The 22,662-nt window shown below is 41.9% G+C and overlaps 1 protein-coding gene across 1 annotated transcript in view; it reads left to right on the top strand.

The window, feature by feature from the left end:
* RTTN (rotatin) overlaps positions 1-22,662 on the top strand; it is a 193,543-nt gene that overhangs the window by 105,398 nt on the left and 65,483 nt on the right. The window contains exons 29-31 of the mRNA XM_069957838.1: positions 14,277-14,496; positions 15,878-16,006; positions 21,161-21,271. Coding sequence (XP_069813939.1) covers positions 14,277-14,496; positions 15,878-16,006; positions 21,161-21,271 — 460 coding nt within the window. The remainder of the gene's footprint in view (positions 1-14,276; positions 14,497-15,877; positions 16,007-21,160; positions 21,272-22,662) is intronic.

Raw genomic sequence — 22,662 nt, 5'->3', positions numbered from 1 at the left:
GCATGAAATCCGCTGAGGATCCTGTATGTGTGAAGCCTCTGCATTTTATTGTTTGTCTGTTATTCATCCTAGAATTTGATAAATAGTCATCTGGGTATTAACACTTGAGGGGGGGGGAGGCCTTAAAATCTGGCAGTTTTCAGTAAGTATTGTAAATATCAGATGCAGGGAAACACCCCTTTGACAGGTAGTATTGTATCATTCAGTTTTTGATTTGTTCATAAACTTCTAATAGGAACAACAGACTAATAACACACCAAGTCACACGCAAAGATAGTCCACAATATTTATTTCATGGGACATCATAAAAGCTCAGAGATCCAACATAACTGGGGGGTTTATTTATGTAGGGCTGTTTTGTGAAAATTATCATATGTACAGTGTACCAAAATATGATTTATTTCTAGGCACAGTTAGTTTTGTGATATATACTGAAATATATATATAATGTATAAAGTAATTAATCAATCCACCCTTCTCATGTTAGGCAATGAAATACCAATATTTCTCCTAATCGTGTTATCCAGGGTTAGAAAAGGCAGGTACTTTCGGTCCCACATTGTGTGTGGTATTAAAATTCAGCTCCATTCACTCCAATGGACCTGAGCTGCAAAACCACACCCAAACTGGAGACAAGAGTTGTGCTGTTTCAGGAAGAAAGTGACCATGTTTTTCTAAGCCTGGATAACCCTTTTACATTCCCTGAAGACGTAGCTGGTCTCACCCATAGACCTGTGCAGAGTTAACTTCGGTATCGAATCCCATGTGGATTATGACATCTGTTGCCTTGGGCTTGTGCACAGTTGAAGAACAGTCTTAATTAAAACTCCATGGAAGATTTTTTTTTTTTGGGGTGGGGGGGGGAATATTACAGGGGTTATCTAGGATTAGGGTATGTGCACACTATGGAATCCTGGCAGAAAATCTGTTGCAGATTCCGCAGCTCGCCCCCCCTCTTGGACTCTTCTGCTGTCTGTCCAAAGAATGAACTGGTGCACATATCCTGACTCTGGGTGTTGGTTTGCAGTTCATTTCCATTGAAGTGAATGGAACTGTATTGTAATACCACACGCAGCCTGAGGGCAGGGGTGGTGCTGTTATTCCTGTGTTTCTAATCCTGAATAGCGCCTCTACTTTTTTTAGAGAGAGAATTTGGTAGATTTGTTTATTGACAAGAATTTGTGTAAAATAAAATCTGTACTCCATTCAAATTGTTTATAGTGAATGAGACAGGGTAACAGATAAGATGGTCTTTATTGTTTACGGACTGTAACATGAAGTTGAATATTTGCTGTAAAAATCAAGGCTAAGTATCACTCCATGTCCCTTAAGGATTTCCCATTATCTGATTGAAAGTGTATGGCAAGACATAGGGGGACATTTATTAAGTCCGACGTTTTCTGCGCTGGACTTAAAAATGTCCCCGTGGGGGGTGTGGTTTGCCGCTGAGGAGAACGGTCCTGCGCTCGCTGAGCTCCTGCACACCAGCAACAACTATACCATTTATCCCTGCTTAGAATTTATTTCAAAACATCTCCTGAACTGACTTCTAAAGATGGCGCCGGCGGCTTTACAGATCACCTGCTGGACTTCTTGTTAGCAGATGCCGGGGCGGCGTGGCAGGCCACCTCGACATCTGGATCACCCCCACAACATCAGGTGAGCCCTAGAGGCGAGCAGCCACCAGCTAATCCACCTGAAAAGCGGAAGAGGAGGAAGAGGATCACTGCCCTGAGCCCCTGTCAGCTGAGCGCCGCTCATGCAGCAGGACTGCAGCATAGTCTCTCATCATCTTCTCACTCCCCGGTCCCTCCTCCCTCTCCTCCTGCCGACGTTGTGCTGCTGCGTTCATACTCCGATTTATGCCTCCCTGAGCTGTTCTCAGAAGTCTCACTCCAAGCTTCCGACCCTGTACCAGCCTCTCCCCCTGCTAATGATGTTTCTACAGTCTGCACACCTCAATTTACTCCACTGCCTCTGTACTCTGGATTCTCGATACCTTCTGTACATGATCCCTTGGATGCCTTACTTGATGTGAACTCTCCCCTCACTATGCTCTCCATGAGAAATATACTGCTGGCTCTGAGGGACTCTATACGGGCCGACCTGGACCATATACTGTCTGCCATAAAGGATTCTGTGGGCACTGTAACAATCAGAGTGCAGCAATTGGAGAACACTATCTCTACTGTGATAAATGAGCACAACGTATTGCTGGATTCTCATCAGCGTCTGGAGGCGGAAGTGCACCACTTATGATCTACCCTGGCGACGGTTGATGACCGGTCTCGCGACCATAATCTTAAATTGAGGGGTGTACCGGAGACGGTCCCCCCCCCCCCCCCCCCCCCCCCTCTGACCTTCCTACTTTCACCAGAAACTTTATCAAGGAAATGTTGCCTGGATTTCGTCAGGACGAGATTGTTGTTGACTGGGCACATCGCCTGTCCAAACCAGATCATATTCCGCCTGACAGGCCCAGAGACACTTTAATACACATACGCCATCTCCATATCAAGCGAGTGTTCTTTACAGCTACCAGGCAGCGTTGTGTGCTTTCTCACCCATATGCAACGATCACTGTCTTCTCCGATCTCTCTGCATCGACCTTAAACGCCAGGCGAAACTACTAACAACAAATGGCTGGAAAAGGCAAACTGCACATCCCAGTAGTAGAAAAATGTACACAATCTTTATTTAATACACATCAATGCAAAGGGACAAACATTTAAAAACACTTAAAAACTCATATACAATACTGTTCACTGGTTCTGATACAACACAGTGAAAACTGACCTATCATAAATATATATAGGGAGCAGCAGCAAGAAATAAAGCAATAACCAAGGAAAGAATGGTAATAACCTCAATTAATAAATCCCAATACCCCAAAAACAAAGAAAATAAAGTATTAAGTAAAGATAATCAAACAAAGAATACAGGCATGGTAAACCAAAATGTAAAATGAACACTGCTACCCCAGATAGTCAGACCAGAACATACCACACGTTCCGTCACCAGGACTTTCTCAAGGGTCTTGAGCCTTTACCATGCCTGTATTCTTTGTTTGATTATCTTCACTTAATACTTCATTTTCTTTGTTTTTGGGGTATTGGGATTTATTAATTGAGGTTATTTCCATTCTTTCCTTGGTTATTTCTTGCTGCTGCTCCCTATATATATTTGTGATAGGTCAGTTTTCAATGTGTTGTATCGGAACCAGTGAACAGTATTGTATATGAGTTTTTAAGTGTTTTTAAATGTTTGTCCCTTTGCATTGATGTGTATTAAATAAAGATTGTGTAAATTTTTCTACTACTGGGATGTGCAGTTTGCCTTTTCCAGCCATTTGTAGTTAGTAGTTTCACATGTTGTTCAGGTTGTGAAATCTAGCACTCCCCATATTATTTTTTGTGGTGCCAGCCCGGTTCTCTGTACTTAAATGCCAGGCGGTCGTTTGCTTCTGTTACCTCGATTCTGAGGCAGAAGGGCATCCGATACAAAATGGGGGAGACCGTCTGGACTCAAAGTACAGAATGGCTCAGGACCTGTTTGGCTCCCTGATGCTGACACAGGTCTCAAGTTTTTGCAGGACTGGAACTACTCTTCATCGCCACCAACGATCAGGGCCTCGGCTGACTAACCTACATCCCAATAGTGAACTCTGCTTTTCTGCAACTGTGTGCAGGTCGCTATTCCCAGTGGACTTAGGATTTCAAAAACGTGTCATCTCATCCCCCAGCTTAAACTGTACTGTTTGCCCCTATAATCTGCTTGCTGCTGCAAAGCAGTCTATACTGTTCTCCCTGCAGCACCTTGTTATGTCTCTCTTTTTAGCACTATTAGTGCAACTCCTTCTGTATCTTTGTTCTCTATCTGCAAACTGCTCCTCTAATCATTTTCACTGTTACTTTACATCTTTATGGAAAGTGGGGCAGTCCATCCATACCGAGCAGTCGCTCATTGCGAGTACATGTTATGTATCATGTTTTTATTGTTTATTTTCCTTGTCCTTGTTGTCCGTTATATACATTGGTTTTCCGAACACCTAGTTGAGCAACATGTTCTTTGTTCCTTCTGTTGTCGTACCTCTTCGTCCTGTTCTTGTTTTGTCTCTGCCCGGATAGTTTTGCTGTCTTTGTGTATAAACCTTGTCTCTTTGCTTGCGCCGCAGTCCATCTAGTGTTTTCATTATGGTGTTCAATTGTACTCTCATTGCATGGTCTCTACTTAAAGGGGTTGGCCACTTTATAGTAAAATTGCTCAGTGTACAGTATTAGTAGGTGTACTCACTGTATATACTGACAGCAGCTCCCTGTGTACCTCATAGAGCTAATACCAGACTCCCCTCCTCCAGGCTGTACTGCCCTGCTCTGTGGTGTTTTGGTCCATAAGATTGCTGACATGGAGGAGCATGTGACCAGGCCCCACCCCCCAGTGTCCACCACTGAGCCTGTATATTTCTATGAAGAACACAGTGGACAGGGCCTGGTCACATGCTCCTCCATGTCAGCCATTTTATGGACTGAAACAAAACAGAGCAGGCCAGCCCAGCCTGGTGAAGGGGAGTCTGATATTAGCTCTATGAGGTACACAGGGAGCTGTTGTCAGTATATACAGTGAGTACGCTTACTAATACTTTATAGTAAAATAGGTCAGTGTAAAGTGGCCAACCCCTTTAAGCAAGGTTCATACAGTATGTGTTTATTGTTATTGCTATACATTTGCAACCTGGACTTTTACATTTTCTGTATGACCTGTTTCTATGTTTATTGATCCCTATACCTGCTACGATTATTCTTTACTTGCTCATTCATGCTGTACTGTGTGAAAAAATGTCAAAAACCCTCTCATTAAAAATTATTGAAACATTAAAAATGTCCCCGCAGCCCCGGCACTACGGAGATTTATGTAGAGGCGGACTGCCTCTACATAAATCCGGTGCGCATAGCAGAAAACCTACGCCAGCTGAGAGCTGGAGTAGGTCTTCTGCGTATCTTCGCGCGAAAACAATGATGAATCGCGCGGAGTCCATGTGCCTGCATGTAATAGTGGTAAAATTTAAACTGCAAGAGGGAACATAAACTATCCAGACTCACTTCTCTCTGTGCCTCTCCAGCGCTGTATCTCCACTCTGGAATCTTATCCCATCAGCCGGGATGGGCATTTCCCCCAAAAAATCATGACATCATGAGAACTTGGGGAAAAATGCCTTGCGGCAGGGATCCAGATGCTGGTCAGATGGTGCGTCGTGGGCAAGGGGAGAGGTAAGCAATGCTTGATTGTTATGTTGGCCCCTGCTGTCTGTCAGATTATGTAAATAGCCGGACTTCTCCTTTAAAGAAAATAAGCAGCTAACTAATGGATAAAGCAGCTCCTTATGTCCAACAGTCAGTAGGATCTACTGGAGACTGTAAATTACTTTCTATGCAGGGAACTGAAACGCTTTCAGAGTCTTGTACAGATCACGCAGGGTCCCAAAAAAAATAAAATGAAGCCATCCTCACCTGGTGTCCAAAGGAGCAACTCCCCCAGGCCCAAGTTACTAGCAGCGCAGGATATGTAGTATCACACTGTACTGTAGAGAGGAGACACTAGACACACACAGCAGTACAGGACATGTAGTATCACACTGTACTGTAGAGAGGAGATACTAGGCACACACAGCAGTACAGAACATGTAGTATCACACTGTACTGTAGAGAGGAGATACTAGGCACACAGCAGTACAGGACATGTAGTATTACACTATACTGTAGGGAGGAGATACTAGACACACAGCAGTACAGAACATGTAGTATCATACTGTACTGTAGAGAGAAGATACAAGACACACACAGCAGTACAGGACGTGTAGTATCACACTGTACTGTAGAGAGGAGATACTAGGCAAACACAGCAGTACAGTACATGTAGTATCACACTGTACTGTAGAGAGGAGAGACCAGATACACACACAGCAGTACAGGACATGTAGTATCACACTGTACTGTAGAGAGGAGATACTAGACACACAGCAGTACATGACATGTAGTATCACACTGTACTGTAGGGAGGAGATACTAGACACACACACAGCAGTACAGGACATGTAGTATCACACTGTACTGTAGGGAGGAGGTACAAGACACACACACACAGCAGTACAGAACATGTAGTATCTTACTGTACTGTAGAGAGGAGATACTAGACACACAGCAGTACAGGACATGTAGTATCACACTGTACTGTAGGGAGGAGATACTAGACACACACACAGCAGTACAGGACATGTAGTATCACACTGTACTGTAGGGAGGAGGTACAAGACACACACACACATACACAGCAGTACAGAACATGTAGTATCTTACTGTACTGTAGAGAGGAGATACTAGACACACAGCAGTACAGGACATGTAGTATCACACTATACTGTAGGGAGGAGATACTAGACACACAGCAGTACAGAACATGTAGTATCATACTGTACTGTAGAGAGGAGATACTAGACACACAGCAGTACAGGACATGTAGTATCACACTGTACTGTAGAGAGGAGATACTAGACACACAGCAGTACAGGACATGTAGTATCACACTGTACTGTAGGGAGGAGATACTAGACACACTACAGTACAGTGTGATACTACATGTCCTGTACTGCTGTGTGTCTAGTATCTCCTCCCTACAGTACAATGTGATACTACATGTCCTGTACTGCTGTGTGTCTAGTATTTACTCTCTACAGTACAGTGTGATACTACATGTCCTGTACTGCTGTGTGTCTAGTATCTCCTCTCTACAGTACAGTATGATACTACATGTCCTGTACTGCTGAGAGGCACTACTAGGCAGCCAACCAGTGCATGCACTTCACTAATACTTGGGGTTTACCAGTAAAATTTTTATTGGTCGTTCATGTAGTTATAAACATGTGCTGCAGCTCTGGACTGTCTGTAGCGTTGTACAGTATCTTGTATCTGCTCTCAAGTTACAATGGTCCAGAAAGGAACACTGAATGTTGAAAATATGGTAACCTGAGGCCATTATAAGCTGAGGGACCATTGTATAATCTAAAATACAATAAAACCACCTCATGTAAACTTAAGCTTATATGTTAAAGAGGTTATCCAGCACTGGTAATAATGCTCACCCGGGCTCAACAATATGGTGCTCAATAACTTTATTTCAGTGATCTAAAACAACGAAGACACATGGAACAGCTTAGAACTGAGCTGTTCCATGTGTCTTCATTGATTTGGATCACTGCAATAATGTTATTGAGAACCGCATCGCTGAGCCTGGGTGAGCATTATTACCAGTTCGTGTATGCTGTTGGAGTGGGGGCTCGTGCGTCAAGGTTGCACTACAGTGCTGATGTGGCTTCACTGCTTGAAGTTATCCAGCACTACAAAAACATGGCCATTTTCTTCCAGAGACAACACATCTCTTGTCTCCAGTTCAGGTGTGGTTTGCAATTAAGCTCTATTTACTTAAATGGAACTGAGTAGCAAAAGCCCACCCAAACTGGAGACAAGAGAGGTGCTGTTGCTAAAAGAAAGGGGCCATTTTTTTGTACCGCTGGATAACCCCTTTAACCCCTTCAGGACCGTGTAAATTTTTGTTTTTGCGCTTTCATTTTTTCATCCTCATGTTTAAGAGGCTTTAGCACTTCCTTTTTTTCACCTGCAGGCCCACACAAACTCTTTATTTTTTGCGCCACTTAATGTACTTTGCAATGACAGACTTAATATTTCCCTAAAATATGCTGCAAATCCGGGGGAAAAAATATTTGCACAGTGAAATTGAAAATAAAATAGAATTTTTGATGCGACCAAAAATTAGCAAAATTGCACTGGCAGATTTTTGCGCTTACACCATTTACCGTGCAAGATCAAGAATTTGATAATTTAATAGTTCGTGCGATTGCGATAAATGTTGTGTATATAACATAGCACCGATCCATCAGATCGGTGCTCTGTTGGTCTGGTCTGCTGCAGATCAGCAGAATACCGAGCCGGGATCAGCGTCATTCTGATGCTGAGGCCTGCCCGGGTAAGTTAAAAGGATCGCCCCTCCGCAATCGCATCGCGGGGTGAAAGGGGGGGCTGGACCGGGGCTTTTAAAAGCACCCAGGATCGCGGTGGTTCAGAGCGGGGTCGTCGCGCTGTGAACTCCCCTTCCTGACCAAGAATGTACAGTTACGTCCTTGGTCGTAAAGGGTTTAAAGCTTTGATCACATTCTAGGAGCTAGTCATGCAAGTCCAGAATGGCATATATTTTGTGCAATATTCTCAGCATGCAAAATACAAACAACAATCACTGAGCTCAGGGAGATTCAATGGAGATTCTTGAACGCGTACACCATTAAATTTTCTTTGCTGATCTCCTTGAGCGATGATTGTGTTTTGCTGGTCTATTATTCTTTGCCCTCTATTAGCTAGAATCCTACTCCACACTGACGAGGGGCTACACCCAGAAACGGCTGTCTGTGGATGGATGCCTGGCTTTGGTAAACCCTTGTCACGTCGCAAAACTTTTTATATAATTTTAATTCCTATCAAGGTACATGTTATGTAATTATTTTTATTATTTTTTTCTTTCTTGTTACATATTCCCCTTCCACAGTGTGCTGGTGCCTTCTTCTGAAGTTTTTTCTTTTTTTTTTCTTTTTCTTGTAGATAAACTGTTCTGTATAGTATAATGCCTTTTTGAGCTTTGTACGGATTACTTTTTACTCTCCGTCCAGCATTGTTCATATTCAGTACACATTGCTAATTTTGTATGAGGTGATAAACGGAAAAACTTTATTAGGAAGAAGAACTAATTGTTGGTTATTACACTGGAAAATAATTAATCCTCTTAACTTTAATAGTTGAATGCATGCTGCTAAGGAGTCAAAGACATATCTGTTTCTGCAGTGCAATATTGGCTAACAGCAAATCTAATGATTAAATGGCCTTACTCGGATGCCGGCTGTTCTCGTTTTTACTTCATTCTTAATAGGATTTTTCATGGTTGATATGTTTTCTAATGGTAATTAACCTTTAATGAATGCTGTATCAAAAATTAAGTTCTATCTATCCACACAGAACCTAAAAGGTTCATTACCCATTTTCTTTCCTCTGTCTTTACTGAGAAAGCCTAGATATGTAAAGTAAAATCAGACTTCATTGATGATAGCAGAAGTCCTACTTATTTTAGACTGCTGTTTAGAGGCTGCATATCCTGGGCTTCCTCCTAACTGTTGTAGAACTCACACCAGCATTTTAGCTTCAGTATTTCCTAGATAGATAGATATACACACACACAAGGGGGTGCTAATAAGTCTTTGGCTTTACCCAAAAAGAAACTAGATAGGAAGATGAAACTTTACATTTATTCTACATTCTCTCCACTGTCAACACACTTACATCGGTATTCCAAGTTCTGTAAGCCTTGCAAAAAGAAGGATTTCGGTTGTGCACAAAACCAGTCATCTGTAGCAGCCATGGCATCAGAAATGGTGTGAGATTTGGTACCCTTGAGGTGTTTCTTTAGTTTTGGAAACAAATCATAGTCGTATTGAGCAAGATCTCTTAATTATGGTGGGTGGTCAACCAGCTGGAAGCCTAACTCCATCAATTTTGCCGTGGTTGCTTGTGCAGTGTGAGTGGAGCTGTTGTCTTGCAGGAACAAGATCCCTTTGGATGGCTTGTCGCACCTTATGGCCTTCAGAGCTGCCTTCAATTGGTCCAAAAGTTTAATGTAATACCTTGCCTTGATGGTGAAACCATTTTGAAGGTTGTCCACAAGCAGAATATGCTCCTTATCCCAGAACACAGACGCCATCACCTTAGTGCCTGATTTTTGCACCCTGAACTTCTTTGGACCAGGAAAACCACTGTTCCTTCACTTTTTTGACTTCTTGGTTTCAGAGTCATACAAATAAATCAGGTCTTATCCATAGTGACCAGTCAATCCAGGAAGTTCTCAATGGTCTGGAAATGCTGGCAAATGGACCGGGAAGTTTTCACTTAATTTCTGATCTGTTGTCATTTGGGGACCCACTTTGTAGATAGCGTCTTCATGTTCAAATGTTCATAGACCATGACACAAACATGTTCATGAGATATCCCTATGTCTTCTATTCCTCTAGCTGAAATTCACTGATTCTCCAGTATGAGGTTGTGCACAGCATTAACCGTCTCTGGAACAACAACCACTCTTGGTCGTCCAGGACGTTCCTCATCATTGGTGCTGAAGTGACCTGTTTTAAATTTGGCAACTCAGCTCTTAATTGTAAAATATGAAGGACATTGATCCTCCAATGTCTGCGACATATCACCATGAATATCCTTTGTGGACTTTCCTTGCAGAAACAAGAATTTTATCTCTCTTCTGCTCTCATTTGCTGTGAATATTGCCTTAGACTCCTCCATTTTGTTTTTCTGTGTGCCTAGATAACTGTTACTATAAGCTACATACACAAAATTTTCTGCTACACCAATATGATATTAATAAAAACTAGAGATTATGGCGCAAAAAATGACACCCCAACCAGCCTTGTAGGTGCAAAAATGAATATGGCTCTTAGAAGACAGGGAGGAACATTGTATTAATTTGACCTGGACTTTTGTGCATCAAAGGGCTCTGTCTTGAAGGGGTTAAACACGACGACACATTTAAAACTCTATAAGCTTCTGATTAGGAGCGCGTACAGTTAAAGGGCCAGCGTCAGCCCCCTGTGGCACGTGCTTGGGTTCTGGCTTCTAAGCAATGCATCTGGAATTCTGTATTCCCCAATAGGGTTCTATAGGGCATCTGTGCCAGACTTCCACACCATTATAGGACTTTACCTAAAATTTACGGGCAAATTTTCTGGCATGTACAGTTGTACACCCTTCAGGAAAAATCCTGAAGGGTGTCTGTGGCCAATAGAACCCTATGGGTCAGGAAATCTATCGAGATTTGTGAAGGGGGGCCGTAAAGAACTCCCAATGTTTAGGTTTTCTAGGGGTTCTTCTGGATTCCCAGAAACAAGCCTGCTTTTTCCCCCTCACAGGGTTTCTCAGATCATTCAGAAAATCAGGAATCTAAGAGACCAAGGGGAGCTATGTCAGTCCGAGGGACAATACCAGGTTATATCTTTGCAGTTCCTTGGACCCAGTGTTATTAACAAGTCATAGAGAACCAGATTTTCTCTCTTTGGGAAGGGTCTTCGAGTTCTCTATATCTCTCCTCACTCTTCCCTCTCACTAGAAGATCTTTCAGTTGGTGAATTTAAACAGAGGACCAACTAAAGGGGGTCCTTTGGGTTTGCAAGAAAGAGTTTATACTCTCCACAGGGATGAGGATCCCATGCCGAATCCCTTCTGTTACAGGGAATCTGAAGGCAGGAAGAAGCAGGGCAGTTTTGGAACATGAGGGAGCTTAGGGCAGTTTTTCTGGCACTTTCTTAAGCCCTGCCCCTTATCAGAGGCATATGTAAGGGGCACATGAAAGGGTATCATCAGACTGTTGCCTACATTAATTGGGGCTTCTTTTGAGCATAGCCCATTGCAGTGCAGATACATTTACCAGCATTGTTCTGTCTAGAGGGGTCTTACAAGCAGTGGTGTCTCCCTAGACATTTTCTGTTCCATTCTCCAGGGGTGAAAAGGAAAACATAAATTACATTTACCGGTAATTGCTTTTCCATGAGCTCATGACTCTCCTATAAACCAACTGATGAGTTATTAAACACGTATGTGTTTAGTGTATAAGAGATATTAGGTGGTATGGTGCAATTCATTAGGTCTGGCATTCTTTTACATGAAAGGTATTTAATACATTTCTTTAAAATATGTCATAAATGTAGAAAATAGTTTGTCTCTTTTCATTGTGTAGTGGTGGCGATGTGTAACTGGGACATGAGCTGTAGTTACCTCTCGCCACCACTGCACAATAAATGGGCTGCTTACCTGATTCTTTGGCGTTGTTTTTGGCCACCCTGCCTTACTTTCCTCAGCAATCAGCTGTCATTGGTTCTCCAGAAGGAAAGTGTTCAGTTATACTTTTTCAACAGCTCCGCAGAAGTGGCCTCTCCTATGATAGTCTGCATACAGTGGAACGGCAGCTACATGTGGATGTTAACAGCTGCCACTGGTTTGGTTCCGTTAGTGCCAAGGTATGGCCCCATGGGTCATTTTTCCAGCACATCCCACAGTTATTGAATAGGACTGAGGTGCATGAAGTTTGGAGGCCTATTCAACATGTAACCCTAACCCCAGGGGGGCTTCTAGTATATGTGTAAAAAAAAAAGTGTTATTATTAATAAAAAAGCCCCCTCCCCTAATAAAAGTTTGAATCGGCTCCCTTTTCAAATGCTATAAATAAAAATAAATAAATAAACATGTTTGTTAGTCTGTTCCACTTCAATGCCAGAGCTCAAGATTTGTGAACAGAGCATTGATCAGAGCATCGCATTGCCGCCTTTCTGCAGTGCATCCTGGTGCTATCCCTTTCTTAGCTAAGCAAGACATATGGAGCAAAACCAGTCTGCAGCAGCTGTCTGACATATTTCTATAATAGCAAATACAATTCTGGATTTATTTGAATGTAAATGAATCAGTTTAATAATAAAATAGTATATACTAACTGAGTAAATCCATCTGACTAGTAAGATCATTTGATTTGGCCAGGGAGTCAGTCTGTCAGATTTCCTCTACGGTTTTCTCCTTTTGTTGTTCCATCATCACTTACTGCCAAATTGGACACACCAGATCTGGCACTTGATCAGCAGGATCAGCCCATCTGTTGCAGTCGTAAAGAATCTTTACCACAGCCTGTGTACAGGGAACTTGTCACTGGGGCAGCATGTCACTGGTGTAAGGTTGCTGAAATGGTTCTTTTAAAGCCTATAATTCTTTTCCATTCTGCCAGGCTTTGTACAGAATAAAGTAACATATGACACCTATGTAATTTATGCTTTACAATTTGGCTGCTGCTGTGTTTGCTGCCAAAGAACAGTCTGGAATACAGATCTCTGTACATCATTAAACAGATGCGTTTCCAACTTAGCGTATCTACTTCATGTTAGCCTTACATCAAGAATTGGCTTTTAACTTTACAGTGAACTGACTACAGGTTTGTGATTTCTATCATGTGACATTTTGTTGTTGTCTTGACATTGTTTTAAAGCTTGTTATAAGCTATAGATTTTAAGAACTGCTGTCGTTGTGATCACTGGTCAGTGACAAGCTGTCACTTGGATAGGACATGAATGTACAGGGTCCCCTAATTTTCTGATGTGACATGTATGATACTGGAAAACTCCTTTGTGGTGTCAGTAGCACAGGCACTAACCGCTCCAGGGAAAAAATGGCTGAAGGACACTTGGCTGCTGCAAATTAATAGATAGAAGCTTGTGAAAGGTTACACAAAGCTTCTATAATGCGGGTATGTCATGTTTATTTGCTGACTAAAGGAATTCCTCTTATTTGCTGACTAAATGAATTGTTCTAGTGTCCCATGTTGCTAACTGTTTAAAGTGAATCCTTCACCCCTAGAGAGGCTATAAAGCTGTCTGCACTGGAGCATCATGCTTAAAGGGAACCTGACCCAAGGGGCTGACAGTTTACATTATGTAGCAGTTCATTAGTTAGGAGGTTACCTATGCCTAATGTATCAGTGGAGGCGATGCTGCACAATATCATGTCTCCTACTATAATGAAGAGGCAAATAGGAGTCATGGTGTCGCTCTTGTGCCACGCTCTGGCATGCCTCACCACTCCTCCTTCCTTCCTCTTCTGTGTGAATATTCTATGTTGCCTGGCCTCCTGCACGCTTGCACCATATTCCCAGTCCGTGCATGCACCACTGATGTTGGCGACCTCTTGCATTTGCCGTCGTCACCGACATCAGTAGCACATGCACAAGCCTTGAAGATGGCATGAGCGTGCAGGAGTCTGGGCAGCACAGATTATCATAGAGAAGAGGGAGGAGTTTGGAGTGGTGAGGCGTGCCAGAGTGCCGCACAAATACCACACCATGACTCCTTTTTGACTCATTACATTCATTACACTCATTCATTACAGTAGGAGAATTGATATTGTGCAGCATCGCCTCCACTGACACGTTAGGCAAAGATAACACGCCCACTGGTGCACTGCCACTTAGTGCACACTGTCAGCACCTTAGGTCGGATCTGGGGGCTACAAAAAGTAAAAATAAAATATTATATGTTATGTGATGATGTATTGTATCTATTATATACAGTATACTGTAGACTAGTAACTTGCAGTATAGTTATACAGTGCCCTCTTATTCCCCAGGAAGTGTCTATCTCTTGCTGGCTCCTTCCGGACCCAGCTGTCCCTGCAGTTGATTCACTGTTTGAAAGTGTCCGATGCTCCCCAGTTTTATGGACTTCCATCATTGGCAAGAACACTGAAAGGAATGGTATACTTGACATCAGTGCCAGGTTGGAGCTCACATTGTCCAACAACTGAACCAATGACAATCTGTGTAAAGGCATTAACGAGTCTTCTTGAGGTATGGCAATACAGGTGCTTTTACCCCTTTTAAATGTATGTATTATAGGTGTGTAGAAATGGGTAAAACATTTCAGATTAATGTATGTCCTTTTGTTGTTATATACAGTACAGAACACATTCCTAGATTTTTATTTTTTTTTGTTCATACACTTTTGAAAAAAGGGCCTACTCTTTCTAGCTTTCCATACATAGAAGGATTTGTTTATTTTATATTTTTTGGCGACTTCAGAACAAGAAAATTCCCTTCCAAATGTTTTCAGCGTAAATCTGTGCCATAAATCACACAGTAAACTATGGGACAGATTTTTTCTGACTTTTTTTAACTTTTAAATTGAATGATGCTCACCCAGGTTTAAACCCTTTGCCCAATCCTCAGGACACACTATCACTTCTGCTTCTTTTTCAAACAGTCTTGTCTTTTGTCTTTATTGCCCCCATTCTGTCTATTGTACACCCTGTAATGGACTTCCCCTTCCTTCTGTACACTCTAGCTGGGAATTGACCCAACTCTATCTTGCCACATCTCCTTGGTTTTAACCCTTAACACTACACTTACATTAGCCTCCCACATAGGGGGAGGAAGATAGCTTTGGATGAATTCCAAACTTAAGTGTACACCGGGAATAGGATATCTATTACAGGATGTGTGGCAGGTAAGACAACAGAGAGGACAGTTTGCACCACAGGAAGGAAACCATGAAAGACCACAGAAAGGTAGTAAAATAACTGTATTTTTACTTTATTTTATTTACCAATATATGATCATTTACTACACATTTGAAAATAGGTTTTGTTGTCGGAAAAGCCCCTGAAGGGAATATGTCACTAGGTTTATGCTGCTTTAAATGAAGGCAGCATAAACCTGTAACAGAAATACTCTACAGAAGGGTGTATTACTTAAATCATTCTGTTAAGTTATTTTGCTTTTATGCACGAAAATGGGCATCATTCCGCACCATTCTTTCCGCTCTTCAGCTGCTGATTGACAGCTGTCTGCCTATAGACAGTATAGACAGCGGCTGGTGGGCAGAGGGCACTGGTGCTCATGAATATAGAGGGCTACTGAGCACACACACAAACGTAAGTGTGCAGTACTCGGAGTCCTTGTTATTCAGGAGGATATCTCTGAATCAGCTGCACAGAAGGATGTAAGGCTACCCTTACATAGTACAACATATAAACCTACTGACAGAGTCACTTTGAACTTCAACTCATTCAAATTATTCTTTTTCTCAAAGTAGTTACTAACTTTATTACCCAAAAAACTTGTAGTACACTCAGGAATGCATGGTTTAAAGCGGTATTGTGCCATTTTATTTTTATACCATGATGACTCCTAAAAGTCAAGCTACCATGAAATTGTTTTCCTCTGTTATCAGATCATCTCATCTTTTTATGTGGAATGGGGAGGAAATGCTCTTTCCTATATGGGGAAAGGTGTCACAAAGAGCACAGTATTGTGCCTGCTTCACTTGTCCCATGAGATGACAGCTGAAGCCAGGAACACGGTAAGAGAAGGGAATTGCATTCTTTGGGACGTGGGATGTGTGGTAAGGATTATGTCTGTGAAGTGCCAGAGATGTACAAATGGATTTTCTTTCCTCCCTGTTTCTTTGAGGATTGCTGTGTGCATCAGTGCAGCATTTTCCTCTTTGACTCGTGACTATTATGCTAACCTCGCAGTTAAACAAATGTGAAAAATATATATATTATTTTCTGAGCGCTAAAAAAGGAGTTTTGTTGACAACAATGGCTCAGTGGCTTGGTTTACTAAAATATATTCATCCTTTAAAATCTCTCTTCTACCTATCTGATTATGTGCAGATGGCTGTTTGAAACTGTATCTCCTTTGAGGCACTGAAGCAAAATACCAATTAATTCCTCCTTATGGCGTACTTTTGCTTTTTTAATGTTCTGCAGCTTTGTTTTGTTCCTTATTTCTTTGGATTCGTTCTCTTTTTTTCTTCCAGTAAATATTGTCTAGGTATCCACATTTATAATATATTTTTACATAATGCATCCAGATTGGGTCATTGAGAGTTCACTAGAGCAGCAGGTGCTGAACATTAATACAAGCAATGCTCTTTATGCATGTCCTGGTAGAATGCAGGCATTGTTAGCCATGAATCTGAAATTTCCATCATCTGCCAAAAACACATGCGGGATGATCGCAGTGGTGAAGTCTGTGATCTTGGACCGTCACTGATTTCCAGAATGAAAGGCCTCTGTAGAGCCGGCAAACCCCTTTGGCACTGCTCAGAGATTTCTGTCACAGAACATCTGACACTCCAGTCTTAAGCACATTGCCATTGATTTAAAAGGCTCTTTGCCTAGTGTGTCAGATTTTCAGTTGCAAAATCAATGATCAGTACCAGGGTTAGACTGTGTTCATGTCATGTTTTGTGATGTTGACTTAAGAGTATATGCCAGGAAATTTCCAGCATACACACTAAATGGATATACAGGCATTTGTCACCCTACCCCAGGCTAATAGACAGTACTATACCATTAAAAGTTGAGGATTACTCAAAGTAGTACTGGGCCTCACCATACCTTTACTGTTATCACAAAGCTATAATGATGGCTTACAGTATATCCTCCATTAGTTCCATCATAATGCTTCCAAGCAGTGGGTCCGGATGGACAGGGAATGGATGGGGGTCTCCTTATCCGATTTAATGAGGCTCTCCTAGACCTGCCTCTTGTTCCTCACTCTTCACCACCTCTCAGTTGTTAAGCCTTTTGGACAGACAGCCTATAAGATTAAAGCTTACATATTTCCCCTCTCCTCTGACCCTGGTTTTGATAGCCCTGCTCTTCAGGGTATAGCAGACTCCTTAGTTAGTACAGCTGGGTGTTTCAAGCTCGCACTCAGGAAGACTTTGGAGACTTATGTCAGGCTCTACAGTTAAATCCCCCCCCCCCCCCCCCCCCGTAGTAGGGTCTCCTGGCTTCCTTACACTAGATTTACCTCCCATCTATCGGGGCTCAGTCCTTCTGCCTCCTTGTCCTGAGACCTCATTCCATTTGAAGACACTTGTGGTTGTACCAAGCCTAGAGCTTCAATACAAGGTATCTCTCGTACGCTATACACATCTTATTATATACCATTGCTGTACCAAGCCTATGTCCCAACTGATCTCTCTTCTACAGTATACACACAATTACTGTAGGGATAGGCGCTCACTACCTCACTACACAATTGCCTTTTATGCAGAAATGGGAGAGAGAATTGGGGGCCCTCCTTGAGACTAGTATTGGACGAAGGCTTGCCTCTTTACTCTTTTTCTTGCCACCTGCAGGAAAAGAACTGTAAGCTTTTATTGAGAAGGTATGTTACTCCCGCTAACCTACAAGACATGTTCCCTCTCACCTTTGCGACCTGTTGGAGATGTGGAGAGGAGAAGGGTATGTACCTGCATATTTGATGAATGTGTAGACCACCTTGAATGATCTTTACACACAGGTCAGCGGGGATACAACACGCTGGACCCCACAAACTTGTCTCCTCTCCATACCCTCAGGACCTTTCTCTACTCTTAAAAAAAAAAAAAATGGGTGCTGCTTCCCTCATCACTGGAGGTGGACTGCCTCCCCTTCCCTCATGGATTGGTTGACCGAATTAACTTCCATTCAGAGACTGGAAGAATTTGGTGGGAGTGTCCCCTAGTCCAGCCTTATTGGACTTCTGTATATCATCTGTACAACAAAGTATGTTTGTCAAATATCTCTGCTACTCCTGAGAATGCTTTGCTCTCACAGTGGCTTGCTCTATAAGGTTAAAAGGGTCTTCTTGGCAGCAGCCAGGGGAGTCATTAACAGACTCTAGAAACAAACCCATTCACCTTCCAAGATTGACTTTGTAGAGACACTAAACAGAGTTTGTAGGATGGATGAGATGGTGACTGATAGGGATAAGATGCCCTAACACAAACCTGGTTCTCATGGGATTTCTTTAGGGAATCTGCTGACTTAACTAGTTAGCTAAATAAACTTTGTATTTCTTTCTTCTCTTCTGCTGCTTATCCCTTTACTATTGCTTTTATCTTTCTGTTCCACTAAATGTTTCCTTAAAGAGAACCAATCACGGCCAAATGTTTTTTTTTTTATTGCTCCATTTAATAAGATTTCGTTTTTAATCAATTTTTGTAAATATAATAAGTCAATTTTTTTTGCCAGGTTTTTAATATATTTGCATTTCCCTTCACTGTTGCACGCCGGCTCTTTTCCAAAGAGCCGGCGCGCGACAGGATACTCCCGGCATGCCGAGCAGCGGGAAGGGCTCCCACGAGCCTTTGCCGGCCGCTCTGTAAATACACAGTGATCCTGCGCTATACAGTGCGAGATCGCTGTGTATAAATGTCCTAACTGACAGTTTAGTTTATCTCTGAAGATACAGACTGCCTTTGCAGTCTGTGTCTTATATTTTACCTAATCCATCCTAGCGGTGCAGTAAGGCCGGGCGCGGCCATCTTGGTTATGTCCCTTGCGTTCCAATGGTGCATTCCACCATCGGGCCGCAAGTGACGTCATCAAGATGGCGCCCGGCTTTACTGCACCGCTACAGAGGACTGGGTAAAGTATAAGATACAGACTGCAAAAGCAGTCTGTATCTTCAGGAATAGACTTTGTGAAGATACAGACTGCCTTTGCAGTGTGTATCTTATACTTTACCCAGTCCTCTGTAGCGGTGCTGTAAAGCCGGGCGCCATCTTGATGACGTCACTTGCGGTCCGACGGTGGAACGCACCATTGGAACGCAAGGGACATGATCAAGATGGCCACGCCCGGCCTTACTGCGCCGCTAGGATGGATTAGGTAAATTAGAAAGATACAGACTGACAAAGACAGTCTGTATCTTCAGAGATAGACTTAGGGAGAGAGGAACTTTTACAACAGGGACAGTTAATTTTAGGCGATTGGTCCTCTTTAAATGTTATGTGCGAGACTCAGACAAACAGAAGAAATGAGCTTTATAAATGATTCGTGATAACTCATTGCTTTATTTTCGGTGTTAAAGGACAAGTGCCATGAAAAACTTTTTCCCAGTAATTGAAGCACATTACAAAGTTATATAACTCTGTAATATGCTTCAATCACCTATCTGCCTCCCTTCCCTGTCTTCCCCCCCTCCACCCCCCACCAGGAAGTGTCCTGACTCACACAGACCTAATGACTGTCATCACCGTCACCAGGCAGCTCCTTGTGAGGACGAGTCATCAGCAGGAGGGCTGGTCTAGGTCCTGTTACAGCAGCCCCCCCTCCCCAGTCCAAGTGATGGCTTGCAGTTGTTCAGCCAATGGGAGCTGAGCAAGCTGAGTCACCTGACAAGGCAGGGGAGGGGGGAAGGCTAGTGTAACAGGAGAAGGAGCTGAGAGAGGAGTTTGGTGACGGTGACAACAGTAATTAGGTCTGTATGAGTTAGGACACTTCCTGGTGGGGGTGGAGAGGGGAAAAGACAGGGAATGGAGGCAGATAGGTGATTGAAGCACATTACAGAGTTATATAACTTTGTAATGTGCTTCAATTACTGGGAAAAAGTTTTTCATGGCACTTGTCCTTTAATGCATGAAGTACATGCTCCTTTTGGTGCTCAGCAGCATGTACTCATATTTGTACAATTTGTTGTTTTTCTGTTTAACAATTTTGGCAAGTTGGTATTTTACCTTCTTTATGAAGAACTTGTACTACAGTTGTACACATAATGGGGAAGATTTATTTAAGGGTGTAAAATAGAGCCCATAGAAACCAATCACAGCTCCTCTTTTACAGTTCACAGCAGTGTATATTTTACACCCTTTGATAAATCTCACCCAATGTCTGTAATATGTTCATTTACTAACTGTGGGGGGGGGGGGGGGGGGGGGGGGAGCTGCCATATATGGTAAATAGTTCCAATGTATATAAAAACCACATCAACATCAAACTTGCCCAGTCAGGCACCTTAATCTGCGCTGGTACCTCTGTTTGCTGACCCTGATGACACAATCTCCCAGATCTGCCATCGATGTGCTGAATTAGTCCACTGAGGCCAGTCACTGTGGTTGCAGAGAGTTTGGACTGTCATCAGCAGAGAGACTATCAGCAGGATAAGTAAAAAAAGGCACTGGGGCAGACTTGAGTACTGGTGCTGGACAGAGCAAGGTAAGTGTGGTGGAGTTTGCTATTTTAATGCTTTAACGTGCTGCATCCAAATACCCCGTTAATGTGAACATAGTTTTAATAGGATCTTAATTTTACCTTAAACAGAAACCCCCATTTATTTTCGCCAAGTGTGCTTGTCTTATTATTTTATTCATTAGGAGGGCATAGTGGATCGGGTGCACCAAACCACCTCATTTGTATAGTGAATACAGTGAACATTTACAAAATAAAACACACTGAGGAAGAAGGTAAGAAAATGACCTTCATCCTCAGCACCCTTTGTGCTTCACAAACATAACAGGGTAAAACCGTCTAAGCTGCTATTAGTTTTCCTTTAAGAAAAAAAAAGTTTTGAGCCCTCAAAGATATAGAATGCATTGATCCTAAATGTACACTACTACATTTTATTTGAACAATCCATATAATCGTTTTGAAGGAATAACTGTATTATGAACTGTATGATGCCGGCAGAAAAGATATACACATATGCAACAGCTACTGTTTTATATGTCTTACAGGACTGGGTGCATCTTTGGTCTTTACCTTACGATCATGGTAGTGAAGAGCAAGTCATCCCAAGGCTGGGCTTAGAATGGTTGATTCCCCTGTGGGTAGACAGAGATCCAGAGGTTAGTATAAATTGGAACCTTGGGAGTAAGCGACATTTGATTTCTCGACCTTGTTACTGTTTATGTATTCAGTGTAATGAAGTATTGTAGTGTAATGTAGATTAGGTGCCTAACAATGAATAATTTATATGCCTTATTTGCAGGCTGTCTACCATTATTGTAACAGATTCTGTTATTTATGCTGATTGGATTCTTTGGTTTTCTCCTTATTAATACCCAGTATATAATAAGGCCAAGTCATGTCAGTAAATAAAGTTCAGATCCAATCTTTAAAGTATTATATTATCATTTCTTATGGCAAAGGCTAGGGCTAAATATATACATTGTATTTAAGGTGAAGAATGAATTTTAATTGCTCACTTTAATTAATGAGGAATTACTAACGTAAAAACCAATGATGTCCTTATGTGCCCGATCACATTTTGGAGGTAGCACTGGGTGTACTGTGTCTTATACGAAATAGTAACTGGTAATATATTTAGGCCCATTACATTCAGCGTGTTATCTGCGGTTGTGCTGCTCTGTTTTTAAATAAATGATGTGATGGGCCTCTGATGTGTGCGCTCTTCTCCTCTGAAATGCTCCAGGGAACAGTCCGTACAGAATATAGAATGTATCTTTAATTTACTTGGTAATTAAATGTCATTGACTTGTTTCTGACCTTTCATGGTGGGATCAGCTACAGTGAACATCTGCTTTTCAATTTCTTGGTATTAAATAGTTTAATAGACTTTAAGGTATCACAAGTTCAGTTAAAAGATTTTGAAGAAAAAAACAATAAGTATAAAAGAGCTGCTTTGGTTATAAGGCTCCTCCAGTATCTTGGGGAGTTGTTTACTGCACTCTCTGTAGTTTTACTGTATTTGATGAATGGGAATGCAGTAGCTGTAAGCGGGAAATAGATACCTGGAAAGGCAACAAGAAAAGTAAAAGTACCCTGTTAACAGACTACTGGCGGCTGCTTGCTTTAGTGTGAAGCCTGAAATAGGGTAAAAGCCATGCACTAGTGTACACTAGTCTTTGATCTTTTGGCAAATGGCTTAAACGCCATGAGAAAGCCTAAAGGGGAGGTTAGCCCACGAGTCTTCCACATATCAAAAGTTCAAAAATGCTGTTGCTGTTAATATAAATATATATATATATATATATATATATATATATATATATATATATATATATATATATACAGTGAGTCCAAGAAGTATTTGATCCCTTGCTGATTTTCTTTGTTTGCCCACTAATAAAGACATGATCATTCTATACTTTTAATGGTAGATCTATTCTTACATGGAGAGACAGAATATTAAAAAGAAAATCCAGAAAATAAATCTATATATATTAATATATATTAATTGATTTTTATTTCATGGAGTAAAATAAGTATTTGATCC

This window comes from Dendropsophus ebraccatus, chromosome 2 (genome assembly GCF_027789765.1).
Source record: "Dendropsophus ebraccatus isolate aDenEbr1 chromosome 2, aDenEbr1.pat, whole genome shotgun sequence".
In the NCBI taxonomy this organism is placed as follows: domain Eukaryota; kingdom Metazoa; phylum Chordata; class Amphibia; order Anura; family Hylidae; genus Dendropsophus; species Dendropsophus ebraccatus.
This window is presented reverse-complemented; position numbering and strand designations above follow the sequence as displayed.